The 10,757-nt window shown below is 39.3% G+C and overlaps 2 protein-coding genes across 2 annotated transcripts; both read right to left on the bottom strand.

The window, feature by feature from the left end:
• Nucleotides 1–3,141: 3,141 nt before the first annotated feature.
• LOC122029031 lies at nt 3,142–3,621 on the bottom strand. Its single transcript, XM_042587993.1, has 2 exons — nt 3,373–3,621; nt 3,142–3,261 (listed from the first exon to the last, which is right to left on the bottom strand). The coding sequence occupies exons 1-2, from the start codon at nt 3,619–3,621 to the stop codon at nt 3,142–3,144; spliced, it is 369 nt and encodes a 122-aa protein (XP_042443927.1).
• A 2,222-nt stretch (nt 3,622–5,843) lies between these two features.
• On the bottom strand, nt 5,844–6,925 carry LOC122029030. The gene is made up of 2 exons (XM_042587992.1): nt 6,469–6,925; nt 5,844–6,400 (listed from the first exon to the last, which is right to left on the bottom strand). Exons 1-2 carry the CDS (start codon nt 6,923–6,925, stop codon nt 5,844–5,846), a joined length of 1,014 nt encoding a protein of 337 aa, XP_042443926.1.
• Between the last annotated feature and the right edge of the window lie 3,832 nt (nt 6,926–10,757).

Below are 10,757 nucleotides of genomic sequence, written 5' to 3'. Positions count from 1 at the left end.
CAAGAAAGGATTTCTACCTTTTCAGCATGGAGTATCTTTATCTAAAGAGATGTCTCCTAAGACATCAAAAAAGATAGAGGAGATGAAGGCAATTCCTTATGCTTTTGCTGTAGGAAGTGAAACGCAAGATTGTGTCGCAACAACTTGCTTACAAAATTTCCCTAGGGTTAAACTCTTAACTAGTATAGCATGAGATGGCCTAGAATCATTTCTCAGAGACTCTGAAAAGACGTTGTAATTCCCTAACTCAGATTTTGTTGTAAGTTTTTTTCCAACTCTCCATTCAGATAAGGAATGAGTTTTAACAATTCAATTAAATGTTCAAGTGAAATGTAAGTCTAATCAAACTCAATGGAATACTGGAACAGGAAAAGGTAAAAGAAAAAAAAAATCAGAATTCAAATGAACAATATGTGGTAACAATTGCTAACTAATCATAGACCTAAGTTCACATCTCCATTGAAAGAAATTACTAGACTTCTAAATGCATTTTTAAAGAAAACAAAGAATTGAGTTCAAATCTACTCTCTGTCTAACAATGCGAATGCGTAGAATTACCAGCAAACATACGTTCCAAGCAGGAATTAAAGGAAACAGGGATCAAAGACAAGAAGGAAAAAAGAATAATGTCCGAAAGAACTCAAATCTTGTAGAATAAGGATGAATGATCAAATTAGATCAAATCAGCAGAACCATTGGGGCTCTTCGGCGATCAGAAACCAAGAATCGGGGAGAGTGTACGCAGAAATCATTCTCCTCGAAACACCTTCAGAACCTCCTCTCCGGAAGAAAGCCAAGCTGAAGCTGATGAATCTTGTTGAATCCACGAGCTCCTTCGTCTTCGCCACCTTCTCTTGTCCTCAGTAAAACGCCACCCCCAATTCTCGCTTACTCCTCCCCCTTTATTTCCCTCCTCAGATCTCGGATATAAGCTGTACAGTTTAGATCCTTCTAATACAATTTCGACGGTCCAGATCCGCTTCAAGTTGCAAATCTTGATCAGCAATTCATCCATGGTCCATGTTAAATCCTGACACAAAGTCCAGCTGGCAATTAAAATCACTTATCATGGATAAAAGTGCCATTAAAGCTCAATAAACACTAAACGTCCGGAGAATCAACCAAAAAATATTATAGTGAAATGACTAATATCAAAAATCCCCCACACTTGTTTTTTTGACCGTCTCGACAATTAAATGATTAACAAGAATGCTCCATATCATTTCTTTGAACACTACTTAAGTATATTGAGAAGTGTAAAAGGAGTAATCTATGTCCATCAAACCAAACCAGGACATTCAAGTTCAATACCTTCCATAATTCAATTAGCAAGGTAGTTTCCATTACTCAAATAGCTAAGAACAACTCACCCTTTCCAGTTGGGACTTCATCCTTTCCACTCTCCTAATCTAACATTTAAATGGAGTTTCTCTCTATGCCACTTTAACACTTCACTACCATATGTTTGCTTTCTTCTAATTCTCCACTACTGTGACACAGCATGCCATAGGTCAAAAAGCTCTTTAGAGAGGAGAAAAGAAACAGGAATTTAGAACGAGCATTACTAGAACAATAAGGAAAAATGAAGAATAACTATGCTGGAAATTGTACTTGATAAATTCCATATTTGTTCTAAACCATTCTATTAGTCAAAATTGTCATTCCTCTACCAATCAACATCCCTGGTCCATTTGTGTTAAACATCCATTTCCTTTCAGTATTCTATTCACTACAGTTCTGACATTTAGCTACTTGAACAATACCAACTGTCAATGAAAACTCAATCAAGATTAATTTGCTGAAGGAATGCATCTCCACTTGTAACTTTTTTTTTCCAAAGTTTGCATTCCATGATATTTCACAGTTGCTCAAAACTTTTTCCTCTTTTTCTATTTCCCAATTTAACTTTTATCCTGTAAAGAATTATACTTCAGGACGTTACCAAGTAAAACTCACCAAAATTTGAACAATCTCTACCAACCTACTAGCTTACTGCACTCAAAATATTTGACCGAGTTGACTACTGATTTTTTTTTTTTTTTTGCAAAGAAGAGTCTCCTTTGGTCAAAACTTAAATTCACACTCTAATCCTTCAATTTGCTACCCTACGTCTTCCAATACCAGAATTCATATTACTAGGAATCAAGATCCTTAAAATTCCAATAGTTCCTTGTTAACAAAGGAAACACTTCCAATGTTAAATAAAACACGACTCGATTCACTTGCCTTAGCAGTTATAAAATTCCTGAACTTCATTCATGAGCATCTATTTTGCAGAAAGTTCAACATCAATCAACAATTCTTCATATTTCAATCCCAACTTAGAATTATGAAACAAAATTCTAATAACACTTCCTGCTTCCATAACTCTCACCTTTCTAGTGACAATGCTCATCTGAACCAGCTTGTAACATACAATTTCTGTCACTAATATGGGGCTACAGCACAAGAATTTCCACAACTTTCCCTTAAAAATTCTAGCACACCAACTTCCTACAACACAAGCTCTAAACAAATCACTCACCTCTCCCCCCCCCCCCCACACACACACACTTAAACTATTGTTCGTCTCGAACAAAGGAATTCATCAAGACACTTCCAGCATAACAAAAGAATTAGGGAAAAGAGAGAGAGACAAAGAAATAATGGAAATAGACAATCAGGCTAGGGAAATTAATGTGGAATAAAAACCAAAGAAAAGAACTTCATCATCCCCATGCTAAATGTATGCCAACTGTAATTTTGAATAGAAACAAAGCAAATTCTAGAGTTCCATGTTGAAAGTGCATTTCGCACAAATGGAAATAGACAAAAGTCCTGATATGAACCTCACAAGGAATTTAATGAACTGAACTATTCAAGTTAAGATCCACCACCTTACTAACAGAATACATGAAATTATCTGACAATACATGCCAAAATTTGAATGTCAATGAACCATAAACAAAACCCTTTACAAATCCAAACACAACATCAGTATTACCCAAAGAAATTGATAGATTGGAGATTCAAGGCAATCATTATTGAATCCATAGAAAACAACAAAACTACAAAACCATAGAGCAGTTGATAAAAGAAAAGATTATCAACATTTCAAATAAAAACAAACAACACATACTAATATAGAACACACTCCCCTTTTCAAGTCGAGTAGACTGCCTCCTCCAAATTCAGCTTCTCCATCGATCCTCCCATCACACCTTCGTGGAACACTTTGAGACGATGCCCATTAACCTTGAAAATACTTCCTGCAGGAAGTTCCTAAATTTCAACAACGCCATAAGGAAAAACATTAGTAACACAAAAAGGACCTTCCCATCTAGACTTCAACTTACCTCCCATCAATCTAAGTCTAGAATTAAACAATAAAACCTTATCTCCTACATGGAATTCTCTTCTCAAAATCTGCTTATCATGAAAGGCTTTAGTTTTTTCCTTATAAATCCGAGAGTTCTCATAGGCCTCCAATCTAAGCTCTTCCAGTTTTTGTAATTGCAATTTCCTCTCACAACTGACCTCGCCAAAGTTCATATTACATGATTTCACTGCCCAATATGCTTTATGCTCCACCTCAACCGGCAAATGACAAGCCTTACCAAAAACAATCCGGTATGGAGACATCCCTAAAGGAGTCTTGTAAGCCGTTCGATAGGCCTATAGAGCATCATCGAGTTTCTTACTCCAATCCTTCTTATCCAAATTTACTGTTTTCTCCAGAATTCGCTTAATCTCCCTATTAGAAACTTCAGCTTGACCATTTGTTTGTGGATGATAAGAAGTGGACACCCTATGAATCACACCATACTTACTCATGAGTGCTTTCATATGTCTATTACAAAAATGAGTTCCTCGGTCACTAATAATAGCTCTAGGTACTCCAAACCTGCAGAATAAATGAGACCTAATAAAACGCACAACAATAAAAGAATCATCAGTTCTGGTGGGAATTGCTTCCACCCATTTTGATACATAATCAACAGCTAATAAAATGTAAGCAAAACCAAATGAAATGAGAAAAGGACCCATAAAATCAATGCCCCACACATCAAATATCTCACAAAATAAAATAGGTTGTTGAGGCATTTCCTATCTTCGTCCTATATTCCCCATCCTCTGGCAACGCTCGCAAGACCTCTGAAACTAAAAAGCATCCCTGAAGAGGGTAGGACAATATAATCCTGAGTCTGAAACTTTCCTAGTCATACGTTGAGGACCAAAATGACCTCCACACGCAAGTGAGTGACAAAAAGATAATATAGACTGAAACTCATCATCAGATACACATCTCCTCACTACTTGATCACTGCCAAACTTCCAAAGATAAGGATCATCCCACACATAATATTTTGCATCACTCTTCAATTTATCACATTGAGATCTAGAGAAATGTGTAGGAAAAACATTAGCTACCAAGTAATTCACAATGTTTGCATACCATGGCTCCTTACCTTGAAGCCGAAAGAGTAGCTCATCAGGAAATGAATCAACAATCGGTACAACATTCACTTTACCCTCGATTCTGCTCAGTTGATCTGCCACCAAATTCTCTTTTCCACTCCTATCTTGTATCTCAATATCAAATTCTTGAAGAAGGAGCATCCATCGAATCAACCTAGGTTTTACATCTGGCTTCTTAAGAAGAAACTTGAGGGCTGCATGGTCAGAAAAAATAATCACATGAGAACAAAGAAGATAAGGGCGAAACTTATCTAAAGCAAACACAATGGCTAAAAGCTCTTTTTCTGTTGTGGTATAATTGCTTTGGGCAGAATTCAATGTCCTCGAGGCATAGCTAATGACATGAGATGCTCCATCAACCCTTTGTGCTAGAACTACTCCAACTGCAAAATTAGAAGCATCACACATAAGTTCAAAAGGCAACAACCAATTAGGAGCACACATAATGGGAGGTGAAGTAAGAGCTTCCCTGAGTTTATCAAAAGCATCCTTGCATTTTTCATCAAAAATAAACTCCACATCCTTTTGTAGTAACCGTGACAATGGTAGAGCAATGGTACTAAAGTCCCTAATGAACCTCCTGTAGAAACCTGCATGTCCCAAAAAAGATCGAACTCCCCGCACGCATGTGGGGTAAGGTAAAGCAGCAATAGCACTAATCTTAGCCGGATCTACTTCAATACCTTTTTCGGAAATAATATGACCCATCACTATACCATGTCTGACCATGAAATGACATTTATCAAAATTTAAAACCAAATTCTTCTCCACACATCTATGTAAGACACAAGATAGACTAGCTAAACATGCGTCAAAAGAAGAACCATAAACAGTGAAATCATCCATGAATACTTCCATGCAGTGTTCTAAAAGATCAGAAAAAATACTTACCATGCACCTCTGAAATGTCCCAGGAGCATTACATAATCCAAATGGCATCCTTCTATATGCAAAGGTTCCGAAGGGGCAAGTAAAAGTAGTCTTCTCTTAGTCTTCAGGGGCTATGCAAATTTGGAAGTAACCCGAATATCCATCCAAAAACAATAATGCGTCTTCCCTGCCAATCTCTCCAACATCTGATCAATGAAAGGCAAAGGAAAATGATCCTTCCTTGTAACATGATTAAGCCTCCTATAATCAATACACACCCTCCAACTGTTCTGTACCCTTGTAGAAATCAATTCATTTCCTTTATTTGCTACCACAGTCACTCCTGATTTCTTAGGTACCACTTGTACCGGACTTACCCACAAGCTGTCTGAAATGGGATAAATAATCCCAGCTTGTAATAGTTTCACCACTTCCTTCTTAACCACATCAAGTATAAGGGGGTTGAGTCTCCTTTGGGGCTGCCTCACTGGTCTTACTCCATCCTTTAATAAAATTCAATGCATACAGATAGAAGAATCAATCCCAACTATGTCTGCTACCGTCCAACCAATAGCTTGTTGATGGCTTCTCAAAACCTTTAATAGCTTATTTTCTTGGTCGAGTTCAAGTCCATTGGCAATAATAACTGGTAGTTGTTCCTTCTCTCTCAGATAAACATACTTCAAATGCTCAGGAAGGACTTTTAATTCCAGCTTCGGTGGCTTTAAAATAGAGGGTAGCATTGGTGTAGAGCATTCCTCCAGTGAATAGTACAGCTTCGGAACAAGCTCCATAACAGAATTTGCTATTGGAAAAAATTCTGACTTACTGCTAGCTTCCAGCACAAATTCTGGATCTACAGCAATTTTAAAATTAAAATCTAAATCATCATCCTCATCATACTCTTGACACTTAAGGGAATTTATGCAATCAAGCAGAACAATATCAGAATCCACCTCTAGCTCATCAAAAACCTCAGCACTAAGTATGGAGTGATCTTCTACCGGGTATTTCATAACATCCAGAACATTAAATTGGACTCTAGTATCCCCAAATTCCATTGACAAAGTCCCTGCATGCACATCAATCTTAGTTCTAGCAGTCTTTAAAATGGCCTCCCAAGGATTATGGGTACTTGACTGGACAATGTATCCCTCTCCATGTCTAAGACATAAAAATCAGCTGGGAATATCAAGTCCCTTACTTTGACCAATACATCTTCCAAAACTTCCACAGGATGAGCGAAACTTCTGTTAGCAAGCTGAATTACTATTCTTGTGGGTTGCAGTGGTCCGATTCCAAGGGCTTGAAAAACAGATTTAGGCATTACATTAATGGATGCCCCCAAATCGAGCATGGCATCTCCAAAACTACTTTCACCAATCTCACATGGTATAGTGAACACCCCGGGATCTTGACACTTCTGGAGCATAGACTGGAATAAAGCAGAAAAACTCTTACCCATGCTCTCCAATTCATCGCCCTTCAACTTCCTCTTGTGAACACATAAGTCCTTCAGGAATTTAGCATGCTTAGGAATATTCTTAATCACTTTCAACAATGGTATATTAACTTCCACTTTACTAAAAATATCCATTAACTCCTAGAACTCCCTAGCCTTCTCTATAATGATATCTTTTTTAAATTGTACCTCTCTCTGAGGAAACGGCAGAGATACATTCGAGGTTGATTCTTTGGAGGGTGCTAAGGCTTGAGGACTTAATAGCTTATTGGTAGGCAAAAATTCACTTGGTATAGTTCCAAATTGAAACTGCCGAACTGGATCAACAATCTCTGTTTCTCTGATTGGAATAATTTTTTTTGGTTCAATAATAGACTTGCCACTCCTAAGAGTCATAGCACTCACATTACCCCTCGGATTCGATATTACTTGAGAAGGTAACTGACTAGAACCCGATGTTTGTAACTGCCCAGGATTAGTCTGCCCAGAATTTGAAGTAAAATGATTGAGCTGTTGTCCTAAATTCTGCAATGCGATTTGAGTCTGTTGTTGACCTAATACCATCTGCTGCAAAAGTTCCTTCAAATCTAAATTTGATGATTCTTGTTGGTTGGTAAGTAGAAACTGTCTAGATGACTGTTGAAAATTCTACTAAGGATTTTGGGGATGCTGATGAAATTGTTGAAAACCTCCCTGCTGCTGAAATATGCTTGGAGCCAAATTCTGATAAAAACCAGGAGCTTTCTGATACAAATTCTGGTATGGTTGACTACTGGGTTGTTGAGCTGCCTATTGATTCCCATACCTCAAGTTTGGATGGTCTCTCCATCCAGGATCATAGGTTGATGATAAAGGATCATATCTCCCTTGTTGATTTTGCTGAGCAAATGATCTGTTAGGGAATGCATTAGATGAACCACCGATTGTTCATTAAACCAAAGAGCTTCTTCAGGTTGTAGGGTCGGACAAGTATCGGATAAGTGCAAGGTGCTAGAGCATATGCTGCAAATTCTAATTGCCTGTACCGACTCCGTAGTGGAGTGTTGACGTTGGTATGATACTAACTGTTTGGTTGCCAATTCCACCCGAGATAGCATCTCTTCCAATCTATTCATGGTTTGATCTTGGTCAGGAGAAATCACTTGAGCCTTATGCACTCCCTTTTCCATGATAGGATTGACACCGAATTGTTGATAATTCTCAGCCATGGTTTCGATTAATTCCCTAGCCTGTATAGGAGTTTTGTTTACCAGCACTCCACCACTAGCAGCGTCAATCAAACTTCTATCCATATTCAGCAACCCCTCATAAAAATATTGAATGAGCAATTGATCACTTATTTGGTGTTGCGGACAACTAGCACATAGCCTTTTAAACCTCTCCCAATGCTCATAGAGTGTCTCACCATTCTCTTGTTGAATACCACTGATACTTTTTCTAATTGCATTTGTTCTATAAGCAGGGAAAAATTTGTCTAGAAACATCCTTCTCATGTCATTCCAGCATGTGACAGAACCTGGAGGAATGTAGTATAACTAGTCCCTTGCCATATCAGATAAAGAAAACGGAAATGCTCTAAGTTTAACCACCTCCTCTGACACTCCATGAGGCTTCATTGTGGAACATACCATATGAAATTCCTGCAAATGCCTATTTGGATCCTCACCAGCTAAGCCATGGAATTTAGGAAGTAAAATTAATAATTCCTGATCTCAACTCAAATTCCCCCTCCTCTGACAATTGTATGCATAAAGGCTGGTTGGATCCATCAGAAGATGCCAAATCTCTAAGCATTTGATTGTTGTTCGGTTTCATCCTTCCTGCAGAACCTAAAATTCCAGAATTAGAAGCAGAAACAGTTACAGTTAATAGCTTCCTTTTAGTCTCACGATACGCACGACAGGTTTTCTCAATCTCTAAATCAAATGGAACTAGTCCATTATTTGAATTCGTAGAACTTCTGGTCATACACTATTCCTACCAAAATTGTCAAGAAATACAAACAAAATAACAACAAAGGGACCACTGTCAATGAAGGAACTACAACCTATTCAAGAGTCCCCGGCAACGGCGCCAATTTGAAACGCAAGATTATGTCGCAACAACTTGCTTACAAAATTTCCCTAGGGTTAAACTCTTAACTAGTATAGCATGAGATGGCCTGGAATCATTTCTCAGAGACTCTGAAAAGACGTTGTAATTCCCTAACTCAGATTTTGTTGTAAGTTTTTTTCCAACTCTCCATTCAGATCAGGAATGAGTTTTAACAATTCAATTAAATGTTCAAGTGAAATGTAAGTCTAATCAAACTCAATGGAATACTGAAACAGGAAAAGGTAAAAGAAAAAAAAAATCAGAATTCAAATGAACAATATGTGGTAACAATTGCTAACTAATCATAGACCTAAGTTCGCATTGTTAGGATCTTCGGATGGCTAGAGAGGGGGGCTGTGAATAGCCTCCTCTAAAACTTAACTAAAATCACTAACACCAGTATGCACGAGGTTCAGGGATAACTTGTCCCTACTCCTCGGCGTGTCCGTAAGGTGGACGATCCCTTGATCTTTCGGTAGATCACACCCCGGATAGATACCGGCTAAGGATTTCTCCTTCTCGGTGGAGTAACCTCTCCACAAAGTCTCAGAAGATATGTGAATAAAGCACAAGACTTACAGATCAGTGGCTAAAGAGAATGAAGAAAAACGCTCACAGCCACGCGAAGACAACAGTTAAACAGAGCACACTAAGGAAGCACAGCCAAGAACTCAAAGCTCAGCACCCTTGCTTGATCGACCGAGAGTTTTTCTTTTTTTAACCTCTCTTCATCCTTCTTCTTATGCCTCTGCTTCCACTACGTTCAGCCTGTCCCGAATTGTTGTCAACCTGCACCGAATCCCTGCTGCAAGCTACGACGTCGCCAATCACTCTTCCTCCTCCTCTGGTTCTCTGAACTCACACCAATAGAACCCATGGTCTTCACTGGGGTCTCTGAGCTCGAACCAATGAGCAAGAGTCAAGCTGATTCCCAACTGATCGCAGCTAGATCACAGCCTGATCGCAGCCAGTAACCGTTGATGCTCCAATTGCACCATTTGCAGTGAAACACAGTAGAAAGAACCCTTTGTCTTATTCTTCTGATGGAGCTTAATTTGAATTTAAGCATTGGCATGATACCTGCAACCTGCAACTTAAAAAGCTAACAGCAGATGGTTAAATCAGATAGATTAGAAGTTGCAGAGAAACAGCAGAAACTTCAAACAGTATTGTGGATCGGTCAACAGATAGATCCACAGCTTGTTGGACCGATCAGGCTATGGCCTAATCGGTCCAGGAGAGCTCTGATCAGTCTGTGGACCGATTAGGCTATAGGTGGATCGGTCCACAGATCGACCCCCTATACTCTCTCCCGAACTTCATTGCCTCCTGATCGGTCTCCAGACCGATCAGTAAATCTCACAGAGTGTTACTGATCGGTCTACAGACCGATCAGTAATTCTCACAGTGAGTTACTGATTGGTTACTGATCGGTCTGGTGATCGATCAAATAACCATAGTATCACTGGATCGATCAACAGACCGATCAGATATCCATAGTATCACTGGATCGGTCAACAGACCGATCCAATGCCTATGTAGGTAGGTTTAGAGCTTCCCAGCCCTAAACCCTAAAGCCTTCCTGGTCTAAAGAACGAGCTACCGAGCCCTCTCTGACCTAGTCTGGAGAATGAGCTACCGAGCCCTCTCCGACTTCGTCCGGTCCAGAGAACGAGCTACCGAGCCCTCTCTGACCTAGTCCGGAGAACGAGCTACCGAGCCCTCTCCAACTTTGTCCGGTCCAGAGAACGAGCTATCGAGCCCTCTCTGACCTAGTCAGGAGAACGAGCTACCGACCCCTCTCCGACTTCGTCCGGTCCAGAGAATGAGCTACCGAGCCCTCTCTGACCTAGTCCGGAGAACGAGCTACCGA

Source organism: Zingiber officinale, chromosome 10B (assembly GCF_018446385.1).
Source record: "Zingiber officinale cultivar Zhangliang chromosome 10B, Zo_v1.1, whole genome shotgun sequence".
Lineage (NCBI taxonomy): Eukaryota > Viridiplantae > Streptophyta > Magnoliopsida > Zingiberales > Zingiberaceae > Zingiber > Zingiber officinale.
Note: the sequence above shows the minus strand (reverse complement) of the source record. Positions and strands in the feature narration are given on the sequence as shown.

Bases quoted from the DNA above. Each gene is read 5' to 3' on its own strand.
- LOC122029031 (XM_042587993.1), bottom strand. From the start codon at position 3,621: ATGTCTCCATACCGGATTGTTTTTGGTAAGGCTTGTCATTTGCCGGTT. The intron at 3,262-3,372 runs GTTTTATTGTTT...GTTGAAATTTAG, and splicing joins AATTCCATGTAGGAGATAAG to GAACTTCCTGCAGGAAGTAT.
- LOC122029030 (XM_042587992.1), bottom strand. From the start codon at position 6,925: ATGGATATTTTTAGTAAAGTGGAAGTTAATATACCATTGTTGAAAGTG. The intron at 6,401-6,468 runs GTCAAGTACCCA...ATGTGCATGCAG, and splicing joins GGAGAGGGATACATTGTCCA to GGACTTTGTCAATGGAATTT.